The sequence below is a fragment of the Podarcis liolepis genome (genome assembly GCF_965112155.1).
Source record: "Podarcis liolepis genome assembly, chromosome: 6".
NCBI lineage: Eukaryota > Metazoa > Chordata > Lepidosauria > Squamata > Lacertidae > Podarcis > Podarcis liolepis.
In genome coordinates, this window is record NC_139559.1 from 69421340 (window position 1) to 69440621 (window position 19282).

Genomic DNA, 19282 nt, shown 5'->3' on the forward strand with positions numbered 1-19282 from the left:
GTGATCAGCTGAAAACAATGTGGAAGTGAATGTGCAAGAGCTCATACATGTGTGTGTGTTGGATGAAAATATAACATATATAATAGATGAAATATAATAGATGATATATATAAGAGATATAGTATAATAGATGAAAACTTGAGACATGTGAGTGGTACGCAGTTGCACAAGAGGGCTCTCTTGGCTCCTTCTCACTGGAGAAATTGTCAAAATTCCAGAGGGAGGCTGTCTTACACAAATTAAAGTGTCTTTTCATTCTCACAATACACCCTTTTGATCCAAGCACACACACACACATGAACACACATTTCATGTAGTTTAGCAATTTAGTGACATATCCAAGTGATATGCAAAAGTAAAAATGTGGTTTTCTTAAACTATGCCTCTAGCTGTCTATACATGCAATATTAGACTTAATGTTATTTGTTTAACATATGTTAATTACTTAAATGCATCTGTTTTCATTACAGATCTTTCATATAAAGAATTATTCAGGTTAGATAAAACCACCCTAGAAACTAAGGTTGGTCACAGCAGCTAATTGACCTCAGTACTGCAATGAATAAAATAACTCCTGACAAATGTAAACATTGAAGTTTCCCTTGATTTGAAAGCTAATACGATAACAATTCTGTTAATGAAAGACCTTGGGCTTATTAGTTTGAGATTTTCAAATTAAGTGATTTACTTCCAAGAGTCCTGATTGTTTTAAAGCTGAACAAATGCTACTTTATAAGGTGATGATTTGGGGCGGGTGAATGATGCTTCACCTCTTCTTCTGCATGCGCTCAGGCAGGCGTGCACACCAGAATTGTTTAAATACCTGAAAATGTAATTTTAATTTGAACACTTTATGGATGTGTCAAATTCAAAACCCATGCTTCTAAATCTCCTCCTCTCCTGTTTTCCCAGAAGCTAAGCTAAACTATGGTGATAAACAAGAGTGGGGGAGGGGGGACCATTTTCCTGGAAAAGGGAAGACTATAATATTTTATTGCAGTCTATCTACATAATAAATCCTTTTGATGTTTCTTAATACCTGATACATGGCAACCAAATTAATCACTTGACTTTCTGTCACCTGGATCTATACTGACAGTCATATTTGCACACTGTGGGTCTTTATTTATTCGGAAATGACTACATTGGATCTTTGATTCTAACCTGATACCCTTCAGCTGTTTTGTTCTGCAACTCTTGCCATTCCCGTCATGGTCGAAAACAGCTGGGCAGTACCAGGTTTGTGAAGACTGTCCTATGTAGTTACTGTGGAACTTCCCTCTAGACCGGTGTTTTCAGCTCTTAAAGGAATAGCAGAGCAGTCTCGCGGGTGGCGCTGTGGGTAAAACCTCAGCACCTAGGACTTGCCGATCGCATGGTCGGTGGTTCGAATCCCCGCGGCGGGGTGCGCTCCCACTGCTCGGTCCCAGCGCCTGCCAACCTAGCAGTTCGAAAGCACCCCCGGGTGCAAGTAGATAAATAGGGACCGCTTACTAGCGGGAAGGTAAACGGCGTTTCCGTGTGTGCTGCACTGGCTCGCCAGAGCAGCTTTGTCACGCTGGCCACGTGACCCAGAAGTGTCTGCGGACAGCGCTGGCTCCCAGCCTCTAGAGTGAGATGAGCGCACAACCCTAGAGTCTGTCAAGACTGGCCCGTATGGGCAGGGGTACCTTTACCTTTACTAAAATGTCCAGGTACTGTGTTTCAAAGAGAGTTGCTTCAATGATACAATTATTTTGGGTTTCTACAGGGTATGTAGAACTAGCACAAACCAAATAGTTTTTTTCATATACTTTTACTATAAAGTTCCCTCCTAAGGGGTTATAAGCCCTACCAAGGCATATTTGAATGTGATATGCAATCCTTGGAATTGAGGGGATAATTTGTCTCTCCTCTGCCCCGTCACTTTTCACCCTGCTCTCTTGCCTTTAACCCAGAGCCAAGGTAACGCACCAGTAGCACTCAATCACTATGTGGACTGGGGAACACAAGGACCAATTTCCTGTCACTGCTGTTTTCCTCATTCCTGTTTCATAGAAACCACCTGTGTGATTGCCAGTTCCTGTGCATTCTGCAACATACTCTGGTGGTGAGGAGGTGGGTGGATGGAGTGGTAATCTCCGCAGCTGCCTCAAAAACACAGCAGAATATCATGGGCAGCTCTGTCTCTGCTTAGGTCCACTCACTGAGTAGTGGGCCCCATGGTTACTGGGAAGGAATTGCTGTTTACCACCACAGAGAATCTAAACTATAAGGCTAGCTTCAGATTAAGAGCAGGAACAAGGTGCAACAAAGGGGAAATTACGGTAGTTTGCCTGCCCAAAGCTGTATGTAGATGGAATCTTAAAGGGTTTTCATTAAACTTTAGCTGCTCTTCCGGAGTATGAACAAATTGTTAGGAGGCTGATAACTTTGAGGTATTTCATAAGGCGGTTTTAAAGCACGCTTCTGACATACAGAAACTGAAAACATGTCTGCCTGAAGCTGCCCGCTTCTCCTCCCACCCCTCATCTCGAGTCTGACTCATTTATTTCCATGGTAGTAAAGTTTGTACATTGTAAATATAGACTCTAATGTTCACATAAGATGCTTTTGTCTACAATATCCCTCTTGAAAAGAAGTTCCAGAATTGGCACGCTGGAGAAATACGCTCATGAGCAAGTATTGTTAATCTGACCTGTAAACTGCTAGCTTCTCAGTTATACTCAACTGTAGCATTTGTTATGATGATCCCGAATTTCCTTTTAATCTCTTGAGCCCTGTTGACTGCATTCTAGCTGTGAAATATATGTGCTGTAAATGAAAGGTGGGGTGGGGCGGGAGGTTGCTGTTAAATGAAGGCTTACTATAAAAAGACGCACAGCCCTAGTTAGAAGCAAATGGCAAGATCCAAAATGTGTTATGGAAACGTAGCTCTAGGTGTGGACACTGCCACACCTTTAGTAAAATTTTGATGGCTGTATTGTGTTTGTGTATAAATAAACTGAAGCAGACAGGGTGTTCTCTGTTCAGAAATGACCTCTGTTTAGGTAGGATTGCTATCTGTTTTGTGCCCAGGCTTGTTTCAATGACTTCCTGATTGTTATCCCTTTTACAGTAATGTGGTTACTGTGGAAACGCTTGCTTTGGAAAAATAGAATATTTGTGATAACATAAAAGGTTGGTTTCTCGCGTGCCCCCCCCCCCAATAATAATGTGTGAGGGTTGTAAAAGCTGCTGGAGAATAAGCATTTCTCATGGAAGTTTGACAATAGCTGTTAATCCCGCAGCTGCAATGTGTTAAGCCCATAGGTCTTTATTGCTCTCGAGTCTACTTGCTGCTAACCAGTCTGACCAGGCCAGATACTATTGGGCTTTCCTGTCCTGCAGCAGTCCTATAGGGCTTGGGGTCTGTTGCCCATGAGGTCACTGGAATTTTTGGAGTCTCAAGTCTCAAAATAACTTCTGAGCCTAAATAGCACCTGAGCCAAAGATAGAATGAAGGCACGTTCACAAACTGCAAGATGTCTGCCCTTTACTTCTGTGACTTTTGGGGGATTACTCTCATACACCACGGTGCATGTTTTGCTAGCACACATTAGGGTCATGCGTAAGGTGGAAAGCAAAGTCCATAGCTCCAGAACACATGTTCTCTCTGTGTTCTCACACATGCAGCAGCCTGCAATTGTTGAAGTAGCTTTATTCCCAGAGCGAAGGAAGGGGGGAAGGGAAAGGGGTACTTTCATATTACAGTATGTTTTCAGACCCATGAAGGTTTCGTATTGCTGGTTTGCCACAGGAGAAGCCGGGAGAGGACAATTTCATTAAGCTCACATACTTAGTTATCTTAGACTTTGAAAATACAAGGGCAGGTAGGGGTGTGGGTGTGTGTGGAAAACAAGTAAGAGAACAAGAAGCAAGGTTTCTGTCCTCACCATCTGCCCAGGTAGCAGGAGTGAGGGAAGTCAGCAACATAAATACCTAAAACAATATAGGTGCTTTCATTGCTATTAAATTTGAGTCCAGCTGTGTTTTTCATGTCGTCTGTGTTGGGTATTCTGCTTCTAGTGGAGACAGAGGTGCCCACCATGTGTGGACTCCAGGAGCTGGCAAGCTGACATGGTCCTTAAGGACTTTTGCATAAATCTCTGAATTCTGTGTGTACATGAGAGCCAAAAGGAGGAAGAGTCTAGGTAATTACTTCATAGCTCTTACCTCGGGCTTGTGCAAATATGGGTGTGTCTTTTTCTCATGGATTTTTTTGCTTCTTTATTGCCTTATTGGGGTTGACTCTTCAGTATGAAATTATTTTCACAGTAACAAGGGAGTATGTCAAACCACTGCCAGTATATGATTGGCTGGTGCATGTTTATATATTAAAAATTCCAGAAATCAAAATTATTGCCATATACTTTCAGAATTGAGAAAATATGTCCCAGATATGACTAAACTTAGTTGTTGTTTTTAAAGTAAATGCTCTTCCAAGTTTTACATATTTGTATAGCTAAAGGTTTTATTTCCATTATGATCAAATTTTTCACTCATTTGAGTTGGGCTAAATTCACCATACATAATAAGCATAAAGAGGGCAGCTGTGGAATGATTTTACCTATAACTTGTAAGGAAACATTAAGAAGCTATTTCCAGAAATCTTTAAGACATATCTACTATCTAGGAATTACATCCACGTTATGAGTTCACATGTCAAATATTCACCAGTACAGTACTAGCTTCATTCTTAAAAATTCTAATTGAAATAAGTTAACTGTACAGATTTTTCTTAAAAAGCTTTTCACAGGAGAATTATTTAGAACCCTGCTAAAAAACTTGTTTTCATTATTTATTTGAATATTGCACATTTCCCATGTACTTACTTTCTTGTGCCACTTCGACTTGCAATCTGCTCTTAGACTTTGTAGCTGGAGGATAGAAACTATGTTAAATTAGCCCTTTTCCACATATACAGTTGTCTGATATGATTAATAAACAAACAACAAACAATATGGTTACAATGAGAGTTCCCATAAATATGTATATGAACTAGCTTCTTTTTTTATCCCAAATTTTACATGGGGGGAAAAGTGTGTGATTCATAGAGGATGAAGGAGATATTTACCCAAAAATATTTGTTACTATCTTGCGATTTTTTTTACTAAACAGTGCGATCTCATAATTGAGTAATGTGGCAAAGCAAATAATATCTTCCATCCTATCCCACTATGATCCAGTTCAGACCATCATATTATTTGGATTACTGTATAGCAAACAAGCTGTGGCAAGCATCCTCTTCCTTCTCATGCAAAAGGAGGAGAGTGAATACTTCTGCTTTCACTTTTGATTGAAACACTATTTCCGATTTCACATGAACTGAAGGAGCTATAGTTACTAGACAGTTATCAAACCAGGATATCAAATTGTGGTTTAGATGGTCATCTGAACCAAGACCAAAAACAATGGGTTCATTATATTTTGGCTGTGTGTGTTGTATTCTAAATTTATTCAGTTGAATGTTTTGAAGTGTGTTATGGACAGTGTGGACAAATAGAAGTGTTGGAAAAGGAAGCAGCTACTTTAAAATCATCCAAGACGACTATATTACAGTTTCAGACACTCCAGAAAACTGCAATTGGAATTGGAATCTTGAGCAGTTAGTGTTATTTTCCATAATGGTTCTGTGTAAAGATGTCTCTGATTTTTGGATAGGTTTAACATTTGTGGGTGTGCTAACCAAGTGATGGAATGTGGGTGTGAAGTTCAAGGCCATGATGTAGTCTGGTTATAAGTGTATGGGGGGGCGCATGGACACAACTGCACATACAGTTTTTTTTGTGTATTTCCTCTTCTGCCACTTATGTTGCTGAACAAGCAAGTTGCTTTTATGTTCAGAATATGGCATGCCAGCTCAAAAGTGTGCTTGGTTGCTGTGGAGATGTCAAATCTTGGGCTGCACATGCAGTTGCCCCCCCCCCCATTACATATAACTTTGTTGGTTTGCAGCCGATGAAATTTCATCTTAATATGCATTATTCAATATGCAGTTTGGGGGGCAAGTGGTAAGTCTTTTAAATCAGCATAACTGCTATATAAATGGCATACTTGGTTTCTTCTAAGATTTTAGCAGATAATATATTTATATCTGTATTGGTATCGCTGGGCACCTGTTGCTTTAAATTATTACTGAAGTCCTCTTCCCAAGATAACTTATGTACCCTTTTTTCCAGTGTACAGTACAATACTTTACAATTCTTACCTGTTGGTTCTTTAAGTGAAAATGTGTGTGTGTTCATTTGGTTGCTTTTTATACAGTTAAAATTTGTGGTGTAGTCTGCTTTGACAACATGGGAGGTATGATGTATACTGATGGCCATTTCCTAGGGAAGAGAAGGGTGGGAAGGGAGCTGGGTTGGGATGAATTTGATTTCTGTGTGCCTCATATGGAAAATACGTAAACCCTTTTTCTCTTTCTTTCTTTCTTTCTTTCTTTCTTTTCATCACATCTATGCGGGTGAATGTTCCTACAAATCCTGGGTGAAACCTTTAGAAACCTTTGGTATGCTCATTCTTTCATTAGAGCCCAAAGTCATTGACTGTACTATAAAATTAGGAAAAGGAGGACAATCCAATTATAAAACTAAGATATTACTAAAATGTGCACTTGGGGTGGAAGGCTAGTGGTAGGTCATCTTCACATTTGAAAAGTCTTCATATATTTTACACAATTTGTTTCTTTTCACACACTCAAACTCATTTAGATCCCTAATACTATGCAACATTTAACTTTCTTTCACTTGAATTGGAGTGGAATTTCAAAGGAAGCAATTTCCTTAAATTGTGATGTAGGCCAGGATCTAATGCATTGCACAACTAGTTCATTAATCTCCTTTCCCCACCAGCGCCACACTACAATGTGTCCACTGCAGGTGGATCTAACCAGGCAATAATCTTCCAAAACATAGGATGAGGTTACTCCTGTTCTGGCCACCTCAGACCAGGATTCCCTAACTGTTCTGCCCTGAGATAAGTAACCCTCACTTAGGAATACAGAATTTTTACAGAATAGCCTGCTGTGGTTTGGCTAATAATAATGTTCAAATGCTTAAAATGTAGAAGTAATTGACTTTTTATTTTTGTGCACATTTTACATGGGGTGTACCGAATATCACCTGAAATGCAAAATTAGTACTTTAAGATAGTCTCTGACTGTGGGCATCTCTAATGTGCAATTTTGTAACCCTATGTTTTGCCTTTGCTTGCAGTAATGCTGTGCACTTGATTCTTCAGCTTGCAAACAGCCTTTAAGCAAAAGTGATGCATTCTATTAAGGAGAACTGTTTGCTCTCCAAATACCAACAGGGGACTTTTGTTAACTTTACAATCTGCCGCCAGTTCATCTAAGAGGGATCTGCATCACCTTAAAGCCTGCTCGCGTGTCCAGTGGTGTGGCCTGTTAGATTTTAAACTAGTTTAAGCAAACTTGTGCTGAAATTGTAATTCATAAGCTTTAGAGAGCTGTTAGATCTACTGTAGAAACCTTGCTTCTTATTTAGCGTGTGAGTTGAAGAGTTACGAGTTTTCATTGGCACTTCGTAAAGCAGCCTTAAAATAATTTGAGTGCTTTCGATACTTTAGTGAATTGTTCTAAACATCACATTTTCGTTTTTGCTTACAGTGAAAGAGTTCCTAGCCAAAGCCAAAGAAGACTTTTTAAGAAAATGGGAAAGCCCCCCTCAGGTAACAAAACCCAATTTAACTACCATTTTCTTGCAATTTAGTCTTTCATGTTTGGGAATATAGGAAGGCACTCTTATATGTGATACAGTTGTGATAATTCCTGGAAAAAAATAATTAGGTTCTGTGCAGGAAACTTTTAATGATGTCTTCATCCCATGCACCTGTTTTTGTGTGTACTTAAAAGTGGCAAACAGTTGTTCAGTAGTGAATGTGGAGAGTGACTGTTTAACCAAATAAATGGTCTTCATTGGTTACTTAGTTTCCTCACAGAGACCTTACTAGCTATGTTTTCATGTGACAATAAGCTGGGCTTTCTGATTCATCACAATTTATGTTAAACACTGGTTGGTTATTTCCTAACAACAACAAACATGGCTTATGACGTCAGAACATGACCACAGGTAACTACAGTGGTGCCCCGCAAGACAAATGCCTCGCAAGACAAAAAACTCGCTAGACGAAAGGGTTTTGCGTTTTTTGAGCTGCTTCGCAAGACGAATTTCCCTATGGGCTTGCTTCGCAAGGCGAAAACGTCTTGCAAGTTTGTTTCCTTTTTCTTAACACCGTTAATACAGTTGCGACTTGACTTCGAGGAACAACTCATAGAACGCGGGTGTGGTAGCCTTTTTTGAGGTTTTTGAAGACTTTGGTGATTTTTGAAGCTTTTCCAAAACTTCCCCGACACCGTGCTTCGCAAGACGAAAAATACGCTAGACGAAAAAACTCGCCGAACGAATTAATTTCGTCTTGCGAGGCACCACTGTAGTGGTGATATTTGAGCTTTCTTGTGGAGCTCTGTTTGTTGCATTGTCATAGATGGAACAGGAGGCCTGTTCAGATTGGGGCCTAATACTAATAAATCCTCTATCACCATAGCTCTTAACTTCTGTTCAACTGTATTGCTTGGACTTCAATCCAACATGACTCTTGTCTACCACTTGTTATAGGCTGCATGAGAGTTTATGTGTCTCCTAGATCCATCAGCTCATTGAGAAAAGTTTAATATATTAAAACTCTGTTATCTTAACCGTGATTGGGGAAGTGTCAAGACGTCTTTCAACTGTAACAGGCTGCAGATTCTAGCCCCTTAAATGTCTGAAGTCAATGGGAGGTATATAATTCTGTGCGAGGAGAAAACATATCAGGTCAGAACTGAGGTGGAGGGAAGCCAGCTCATCTCTGTATGCTCCATTCCTCCCCAGTCATACTGGAACTGTAGTGTGTCCTTGTCCCTAACAGGAAGTAAGGGTGCTTGCCCTCAGAAACATGGTTTTGACCTAGAAAAAGGCCAAGTTGGTGCATTTTTTAAAAATAGTTAAATACTTAATTGTGTGCAACCAGCCTCTGCTGCTGCCTAGTAAGAATTAATATTCCTATTTTGTAAAGGGTATTTTCCACTTTACAAAATACATTGTATTTTTCCCCTCTAGTACTAATACTGTTAACAAATATATGGTGAATTACATGAAATCCAGCTAGTAGCTATTTCACATTTTTCATTTATGATTACAACAGAAGATGGTTGACATCCTTCTTGATGAATTAACACACTTTATGTCCAGAGAGTTTATGAGCAGAAGGTGGCTTGCACAATGATCTTTCTTTTCTCCTCCTGTAGCCTCCTTCCACTGGGGGGGGGGGGGGCTACAGGGCTTCCTGACTTTTTGGATAATATTTCTTAAGAAGGGAGAAAGGAGAGAGATGGAGAACAGAAAGATCATATGACCTTTTATGGCTGCTGTTATATTTATAATTGAAGTTACAAAAACGTTTATCTTTTTATACTTGGAATATCTCAGGATCTTGTTTTGTGTTCATGTAGAATACTGCTGGTTTAGATGACTTTGAGAGGCTAAAAACACTTGGAACCGGATCATTTGGCAGAGTCATGCTGGTGAAACACAAATCCACAGAGCAGTATTATGCCATGAAGATACTGGATAAACAAAAAGTTGGTATATTTTTTATTACAATACTCTACTGTGTTTGTTGAACTCTAATATTTGTGCTCTGTTTCATTAGGGTGGAGTACTTGCAACATCTATTAATACTGTTGTGTGCTAGTTATGACCCTGGTGAAAAAATAGTTGGATTGCTGCTCAAGAGTTTTCCTGAAGTTTGCCTTACGGAAGTAATAGTCATTTACTGACAGTGGAAGCCAATTTGGGCACTTTACCTTTTTGTTTTGTTTTGAAATACTTAATGGATATTATAATTGCAAATTGCCTGTGAAGTTTTTTATTGGCAATTAATTTTAAAGAACACTATTTCTAAGTTAAGATTTTTGCACTCAAAGTGGATACTAAAAGTGATACAAAAATAGAATGCAGTATTTTAGTGTCCTTAATCTTAGCATGCATATCCTGTTATGCATATGATTCTTTTGCTCATGCAGATTACTCAGTTTCAACTGGATATATTCTACTATCTTTTGTACTTTCACAGTAAATAGCTTGATCCTTCATTCTCTCCCAGGAATAAAGATTATGCAAATGTATATATTTTCTACCTTTCTGTAATATTGGGCAGTGAAGTCGTCTTCTTACTTACTAAATGTGAAATGGAGATGATAGATAGATAGATAGATAGATAGATAGATAGATAGATAGATAGATAGATTCTTGCTTTATGCTGCTTAATATTTGCATGGGCCTACCTAAAATCTTTTAAAAGAAATAAGCAATTCTCTTAAATGAGCATTGGAAAATAGCTGGCTGATACAGCGTGATCCACTTTTTAAGCTAGCCATTGCTACTCATTTGACTACATTGATAGCTTACGTTCTATTCACAAGCATCTCCAGTTATCTTGTATCAGGGAGCAGTACTAGATAAGAAGGGAGTATTTTTAGTTTGGTGTTTTAATATAGTCTAGCAGCTGCAAATTTGGAAGGGAGTTGGCATGTGGCAAATCAACACCCCACAGGCTAGTTTCAATAATATAGACAGACATTAATACACAAATTATGAATACCAGCATGAAATCTCAATCAATTTACATGTTTTCCATACCAGATTGTTATTTTTATTGTACTTTTATGATTCAAAAATAGACCCATCTGTTTTGAGTTTCATTTTGCCCAAAGTTAAGAACTGGGTTCTCAAAATTAAAAACCTCAGCTAACATTCATATTTCCATATGCAGTAGAATAATTATTCATCAGAGCTATCCATGTTTTGTAATCCATGTTGCAGGCAGCTTGCCCAGCCTTTGGGGAGATCCAGGTCCTTTCAGACATTTTGGGTGCCCATTTGGGCTTACAGTAGTGGTTTTCAACCAGTATGCCATGGCACCCTGGGGTGCCTTGAATGATGGGCAGGTGTGCCGTAGGCAACAATGGCTCCTGTTCCTCTTTCCTTCCCTCCCTCCCTCCTCTGATGTCTTTTTGGTTCTCTGCCTCCCAAAGGCTTGCACAGCTGTTTGTTGCAGCAGCCCTGGCTACAAGCTCCCCAAGTGAATGGTGCCTCAGGAGCTGGCCAGGGGGTGCTTCCCAGGCCCCCGTGGGGCAATGTAAGGAGGCACCTCTCTTTGGGGATGTGGGGGTGGGGCAGCTCAGAGACTAGGGGCGGAAGCTGCAGCTGCCCAGAGGACTCCCAGGGAGATGGGAGAGGAGGCTGTGGGAACACTCCACAAGGGAGGGTGTTTGAAAAAGGGTGATAGGCTGCTGGTTCTGCAGGCAAAAACCCCCTCAGGGGGTGCTGCAGAAAGAATGTAGTTGGTCAAGGGAGCCGTGGACTCAAAAAGAACGAAAACCTCTGGCTTACAGTGATTTCAGATCAATGCCCGCACCTCTGCACTTCTAACAGTGGCATGTGTAGAGTGAATGCACAACTGTGTGTGTTCCATGTTCTTCTGCTAAGGCGCCTGATGACAGTAGGGCCTTGCTGGTATCTCCTGTGCTATGCTTGCCTCTCCTCCTTTCCCCCATGGCCCCTCCTCTTTTCCATTGCTGCCTGCTTGCCATGGATCAAGTTAATCTTTAATTGGAAAGCGATCTTATGTGCAAGCAAGCCATGTCCTTACTTTTTCAGGCACAGTTCTCTTGAGCCCCTTGCCGGTGGTTAATATTAGTGCCAAGTAACACACAGTGTTTACGGTCCTTGTGAAGCAGGGAAACTGCTGCTCTTGTGGAAGCTGCCTGGGCATTTTAGAATCCTGGTTTCCTATGGAAGATTGCCCTCTAGCTTGCAGATGGCATTCCGAATGGTGACAAGAGGCTGTTATCCCACACCTACTCCTTGCATATTGACATTGATTTTGAACAGCTGGAGAAGGAAGGCTACGTAAGGGGAGGAATGAGGCGGCCTGTGAGCCCTTTCTCCACACAGTTGTGACACTTCTCACTATGTCCTTGCTGCCCGTCCTTTGCTGCAGTTTACAGATCTGTCATGAAAATTACTATGCACCAGTTTGCCACAAGTTTGAATGTCTATCAGTTATCTTATGCACACATAAGACTTTGCCCCAGGACCATCATTTGTAGCCATGCATGTGCAAGAAAATGGTTCCCAAAATTTATAGACGTTGGACATTATTCAGTAATGTGCAGAGATGACATCTGAGTATATAAAAGCTTGCATTAGGCTGTTTGTTAGGGCTTGGCTTGGATGTTCTCCGAGCCTGTGGCAGCTGCTTATCCATGAGGAGATCTTGTACATCTGGGAGGAAAAAAGGCATTCCTTCGGAAAGACACTGATCAGGCGCTAGCCACATAGCCATTTCAACCAGCTGCATGGGAACTGCTCGCTCAGCTGGAAAACATCTAAAGGGTGCTGTGGCTTCTGAAGTTTTTAAGCAGTTGTATTCTTCGTCAGTTGGTTATTCTGCTACCCATAGTAAGGTGTAAGGGAGTGAGTCTCCTTTTCCTGGTTCCTGGGGAAATGTTCGAACTTCCTGACATCTCGCCAGTTGCCAGTTTGCTGCTTTCACTCTCCTTCTGTAGCTCTCAAAATGCATACAGAATAGGGAAGTAAGGAAATTATAGTGGTCTGTGGCTGTTAAGAACAGGTGGAATATTGGGTATTAGCAGACTTCTGATAGGCTCTGTTGAGCACAAGCATTATTATATTTTTTTGAAAAACTAGCTTACTATGCAAACAGACAGAAGTAGGGGAGCTACTTTTTTTGTTTTGCAGTGATTAAGCAGTTTTCACAGAAGGAAATCATGCCTAGTCGGGAAGGAAGCTACAGAGTATATGAGAATGCTTCTAAGCAGCAAATGTTTTTAATAGGCTATATGAAAGTAAAAAATAAAAATGGACCCCAGATATCTGTGTGTAGATAAGCTTTATGCCCTGAAACGCCCACTTTGTGCGCCAAGTGAACTGAGCTTCTAGACTCTTGTAGTATTTGAACTGCATGTGCACACAGACCATATTTGTTAGAATTCCTCTCAATACTCCTTTGACAGTGTCAGCAGAAAGGCCAGAGTTGAAAAAGGTATAGTGTGCGTTGCCATTCTTCTTCAGATGTAGCATCTTCTAAAAGGTAAAAAAGGATAACTGCCTTGCTACCTAACTTTGCTGTATTAACGTGGGTGTAGCAATCCGTGCTTTGAGAGCTATATGTAGCACTCGCCACCATCTTTTAGAAGTGCTGTTCTTAAGTTATTATTTTTTCCTCTTTCCACTAAGAAGATGTGGACTTGTTTGAATTCTCTTAATGTTTAGACTCAAGCGTTTAATAAAAAATGCTTTGTTCCTAGGTGGTTAAGCTGAAGCAAATAGAACACACACTTAATGAAAAGAGAATATTACAAGCAGTGAACTTCCCTTTCCTTGTAAGACTGGAGTATTCTTTTAAGGTAAATACCAAGCGGGAAGATAAACTGTTATTACATTTTTCTTGCACAGCTTTCTGTCTTTTTAGAGTCTAGTGATTCCTGACCCACAGGTCAAAACAAAGGTGATTTTAGACTCTCCAACTGTAAAAAAAATAAAAATGAAGCTAAATGCTTGGCCGTCAACCTGATCACAGTCTGATCAAAAGGAGATATGCATGCAGCTCCATGATAAGCTTTAAGGACTTGAAGGAGTGATCCCAACAAAGCAAAAAGCCCAAAGCAAAAATTTCAAATCGCCTCATCATCCTTGGTTTGTTTAAGTTGCCAATCCCCCCCCCCCAGCAACTTGCTGTACTGACTTTTAGGGAGCCTCTTAAACACTGAGAAAAATAGAAAAAGTATGGTCAGTTTGAATTCATGGGCCACTTGAATGTTTCCTGTCTTATTTTATGTTCAGTCTTCAATAATAAAAGTACTTAAAATGTATTATTGGTATTATTTTATGTTTGCTTGTCAGAAAAAAAATGCAATTTACTTGGGTTGTCCTAAGTACCCCAGGTTTACAACTGAACATACTTCACTTTCCCTTAGGACAATTCTAATTTATACATGGTTATGGAATATGTTCCTGGGGGTGAAATGTTCTCACATCTAAGAAGAATTGGAAGATTCAGGTAAGATAATAAATGAATTATAATTTATGAAAAATGTTGTGAGGAAGGGAATGAGAAAGAGATGATAGCTCTTAGCTTTCAGATGTTTAGGAAATATTTGCAAGGGGATCATTACTTTATTCTTATCCATTATGAACATTAAGGCTTTCAGAAGTACCTTTGAAAAACAGTTTTGCCTTGAAATAGGTAGTAGAGAATGATAGATAAGAACATAGCAATAATATTAGGTTGTGCAGTCCCTTTATAAGATAAAAATAGACATTTCATTATTTAAAATTAAATTATTTTTTAAAAAATATTCTGCTTGTACAACAGGACATCCTTTTCTTCTCCTTTCCCTTCGTACACCCAGAATTTGCTCCAAAGGGTCCCCCAACCCTGTGGAACAACTTTTAAAGGCACACAGGGGGCTGGAGATGAGAGCAGAGTTCCATTGGGCAAGCGGGAGTCTCTTGCTTAAGTGGAACAGCAGTGTTGGATACAACCCATTTGCAGTTTTCTTTATTTCCTTAGTTTAACATTTCTGTTATCACATATGAGTATGCTATGTCTGCAAATGTTGACCGTGGTTTAATAGCCTGATTATTTTCATTTGTTTACAGTGAACCACATGCACGATTTTATGCAGCTCAGATAGTGCTAACATTTGAGTACCTCCATTCACTAGACCTCATCTACAGAGATCTGAAACCCGAAAATCTTTTAATTGACCAGCAAGGATATATCCAGGTATGATGAAGACAAACGTTTTCAAGCTCAGCTTCATTCCATAGCAAGAAGTACAGAACGCTTAAATGTTTGCATTGTAAGGAAACGGGTGGTGATAAATTAAATACCTTGATTGGTTGGTTTTGCAGGTTATCAACCAAAGGGAATTCTGAAACTTGATCCAAGATGTATCATATCTGCAAGTGATACTAACAAAATGCTTAATGTTAATTGAGAAAAACTTTTAATGATGTTTTTACATATGTTACATATAGCATGTCTAAAGCATGTGCTTCCTGGTAATTCTTCTTTTGGCATTTTGTATAGCTTTGAATCAAAAGCAAAACATATGTCATGCCTTGATTTGAAAATATCTGAATTTTGAATCAACCATAGGACATGGAACCATTTCTGTGGTTGAATGCTTTTGAAAGCTATATGTAACGTTCAGGTTATTACTAAGAAAAAACTAAAGCTTGGATAATGTGGTAACTCTTTTTTCTGTGCTACTAGGTCACAGATTTTGGGTTTGCAAAAAGAGTAAAAGGCAGAACCTGGACGTTATGTGGGACTCCAGAATACTTGGCGCCAGAAATAATTCTCAGCAAGGTATTTCATAATGCTTCATGGTGTTAACTAGTTAAAAGAGGAAGACGACAGTCTTAAACAGGCACATTTGGAAGAAGTTTTAACTGAATTTGAATGGAGCTTAACTTCCAAGTCAGTATGGCGATAGGATTTGTCAGAGATATTGATTCTTGTGGAATCTGTCTTAGTAAGTTGAGTAGGCTGTTAAAGGCTATTATTTACTAAGATTAACACATTGAATTTGACCCTATTAACAAATTGGCAGCCTGTGCAGGTCTCTCTGCACAGGTTTAATATATTGGCAGGGCCTTATCTCTGTGAGCAATTGTGCTGCAGCATTCTGCACAAACTAGTTTTTAGACCCAAAAGCAAGGTAAGCCCCACATCATAAAGGTAAAGGGACCCCTGACCATTAGGTCCAGTCGTGGCCGACTCTGGGGTTGCGGCGCTCATCTCGCTTTATTGGCCGAGGGAGCCGGCGTACAGCTTCCAGGTCATGTGGCCAGCATGACTAAGCTGCTTCTTGCGAACCAGAACAGTGCACGGAAACGCCGTTTACCTTCCCGCCGGAGCGGTACCTATTTATCTACTTGCACTTTGACATGCTTTTGAACTGCTAGGTTGGCAGGAGCAGGGACCGAGCAATGGGAGCTCACCCCGTCACGGGGATTCGAACCGCCGACCTTCTGATCGGCAAGCCCTAGGCTCTGTGGTTTAACCCACAGTGCCACCCGCGTCCCTAAAAGCCCCACATAATACATTGCAGTAATCCAACCCTGAAGATATTAGTGCCTGTATTACTGTGATCAAGCTGTCCTGGTCCAGGAATCACTGCAGCTGTTGGATGAGCTGAAGCTGGTAAAAGTTTTAGAATACCACCTAAAACTTAAGCGCATTTATATTAGTATATTATATTTGGTTGGATATCACTAACTACTATATTTTTGTTTTGCCAGGGCTACAACAAAGCAGTGGATTGGTGGGCCTTAGGAGTTTTAATTTATGAAATGGCAGCTGGATATCCTCCGTTCTTTGCAGATCAACCAATCCAGATTTATGAAAAAATTGTTTCTGGAAAGGTATGCGAGGGCAGCTGGGATCCTGCAAATGATCCATGTTATGTCCATTAACTTTTCTGTTACTTGTGTGTTCTTATTTTAATTTTCATGAACAGGTTTGCTCATGTTTCTGTTTACAAGGCGTTTTTCCTCCTTCGAGGAGCTTTTGCTTTGTTTTGATTACTTCAATATTTGTTTTGTAACAAAGAGATAGGGAGGAGAGGAGAGCAGTCAATGAAGAAACACTGGACACTGTGTGAATAACCTATCTTTATTTTTTTCCTTAATCATTTTGCATTTTTGTGTGCATGTGAATTGAATTGGGAAGCAAAGTGGTGGATGGCTTGCAACAAACTATTAACTGCGCTCACTTATTAAAATCTGCAGCAGCTACTGGGTGGAGCAGGGCATGTTGGTCTAAGCCACAGGCAATTCCAGAATATTTCCAGAAAAAAATGTCTGGATCCACCAAAGTTCTAAGTTCAGAATACTTTGAATGCAGAAAAGAAGAAAATGTTTTTTGCTCTTATTGCAGTCTTGCTTTTTTTGTATGTGAGTGAATTTCTAAAATGAAAAGTTTGGGCTCTTTGCCTAGCTGGATATGACTCCCCATTCTTCCCTAAACCTGGAAGATCTCATCCCTAATCTCAGACATAAGAGGCTGATCATAGTCGCTCTGGTGTGATGTACTCTGCACATGAGCAGAAATTATTACTTCACATTTTCAGGATGGAGTCACACACTGCAAATATGTACTGCTGTGCACTGATGTGCCCTGGATCGAATTCAGTATTATTATTATTATTATTATTATTATTATTATTATTATTATTATTTAGTGGTTGGAATATTTTGTTCTTTTAATTTGAAGAAACAGAGTTTTGGAGAATGAAAAGTTAGATCGTTTATATATGGTTTGCACCAGGTGCATTTGTGGTTAGTTAATAGCACTACTGATTTGTAATCTACAGCTGTGATGCCCCATTATTCAACCCCACATTAAACTCCCCTTTCCACAACCACTGGTGTCTAGATTCCTTGTGAACCCACCAAAAATGAAGTCAAAACAGAAATGTTGTCTTAGACACTTTCAGGTGCTCCCTGCCAAGCCCCCCTGACTAGTCAACATAAGGCAAAATAGCAGAATGAGCTTCAGAAACAAGGGAATGAGAGAAGGAATGAGTTTTAGCTAAAGTTAAAGCAGGAGCGAGAGAGAGAGCAGCCAGCAGGAGTGGATTTGTCGTTGTGCAAGTGGTGTGCATGCACTGGGCGCTGAGTGAAGGAGGCACTATCTCAGAACACAGTAAGCAAGGCTCTGGACTTTGGGAAGGAGGCATTAAGGGCACTGACAAGGTCCCAGAGCCTTCCCACCTCCTTTCCAAAGCCTATGTAGTGCGCTTCCAGCTTTGGGAAGGAGGTAGGGCAGCTCTAGGACCCTGCCAGAGCCCTCGCGCCTTCTTCCCAAAGGTGAGTGCCTCCTTACCTGCCTTTGGGAAGGCAGTGTGAGGGCAGGGCGGCATTGGCCTTGCACAGGGCACCATGGTACCCAAGTCCACCACTGCATCCAGTTCTTGTACCTTTTCACAGCCATAGAAGGGGAAGAGGAGTGGCAACAAGTATTGTCTGTGGTTTCTCATGATTCTTTATTTTGAGTAAAAACAGAGGATTTGTGGTGTTCAATTATTTTCTAATGCTTTATATTTTTTAAAAAACCATAATAATAAGAATATTAATGGCGGCTTATACATGATGCAGAAGCTGGCTGTTGCAGCACATGGCTGACTGCTGTTGAAGACAGCAATCCCACATCTCTCTCATCCTATAAATCATATGATGGGATCATGTTTAAACTTTTCCCATCCCACCCCCCTTCTGCTCATTGGCTGCCACTCGTTTTGCAAGTTTTTCATGCCTACAATTAACATTACGCCAGTTGTTCTGTATGCTAGTTGCTGCTGCAGAAGAGATGAGAATGAGGCATGATCTGGTGCTTCAAGCAACAGCCAGGCATATATATTAATGTATAGCTCCAATGCAATTTTGTATTTAGGTTTGGTCTTCTTTATAATACCAAAACATAATTCATAATCTTGTTTCTCATTTTCTTTCTAGAAGAAGAAGGGAAAAGAGGTGTCTATATAGCAATATTAAATATATATCTGGTGTGTTTTGTAGGTACGATTCCCATCACACTTCAGTTCAGACCTTAAGGATCTACTAAGAAATTTACTCCAGGTAGATTTGACCAAACGATACGGAAATCTCAAGAATGGGGTGAATGATATTAAAAACCACAAATGGTTTGCCACTACAGATTGGATTGCCATTTATCAAAGAAAGGTAATCATTCTTTCTCTTAGGATAAGTTATGTATTAGTGCACACACACAAAAAGTTCCTGATCTTTTCCCATTGTTTGAGGCTAGCACATGGGGTGGCTTTATATTTTTTAAATGAAAGATTTTTGGATGTACAGTCTTGGGGTAATGGGAAGTATTCCTCAAAGAAATACATTTTCTTGAAACCTTAATGTTCTGTTTGCTCGTTTCTGAATTGTTCCCCTTTTTTGTCTTCCTTTGCCTTTTCTTTTCTTTCCTTTCCTTTCCTGTCTAAACATTTGAACTCTCTAGCTGCCTATTTTTGGTAGACAAACTTGATTGTGCAGGCCAATTCTGGATCCGCACATCCTTCCACAGTGGGTACATAGATTTCTAATCAGGAGTTGATCACAATGAGGATTTGCCAGACATGCCTTCCTCTTTA

General features: G+C 40.0%; 1 protein-coding gene across 3 annotated transcripts in view; it reads left to right on the forward strand.

Annotated features, from left to right (window-relative positions):
• The window catches only part of PRKACB (protein kinase cAMP-activated catalytic subunit beta), a 57316-nt gene that overhangs the window by 33065 nt on the left and 4969 nt on the right, over window positions 1–19282 (forward strand). For all 3 annotated transcript variants that reach the window (XM_083510698.1, XM_083510697.1, XM_083510699.1), the window contains exons 2-9: window positions 7649–7710; window positions 9533–9661; window positions 13415–13513; window positions 14084–14166; window positions 14769–14895; window positions 15388–15483; window positions 16419–16541; window positions 18696–18860. In XM_083510698.1, coding sequence (XP_083366824.1) covers window positions 7649–7710; window positions 9533–9661; window positions 13415–13513; window positions 14084–14166; window positions 14769–14895; window positions 15388–15483; window positions 16419–16541; window positions 18696–18860 — 884 coding nt within the window. The remainder of the gene's footprint in view (window positions 1–7648; window positions 7711–9532; window positions 9662–13414; window positions 13514–14083; window positions 14167–14768; window positions 14896–15387; window positions 15484–16418; window positions 16542–18695; window positions 18861–19282) is intronic.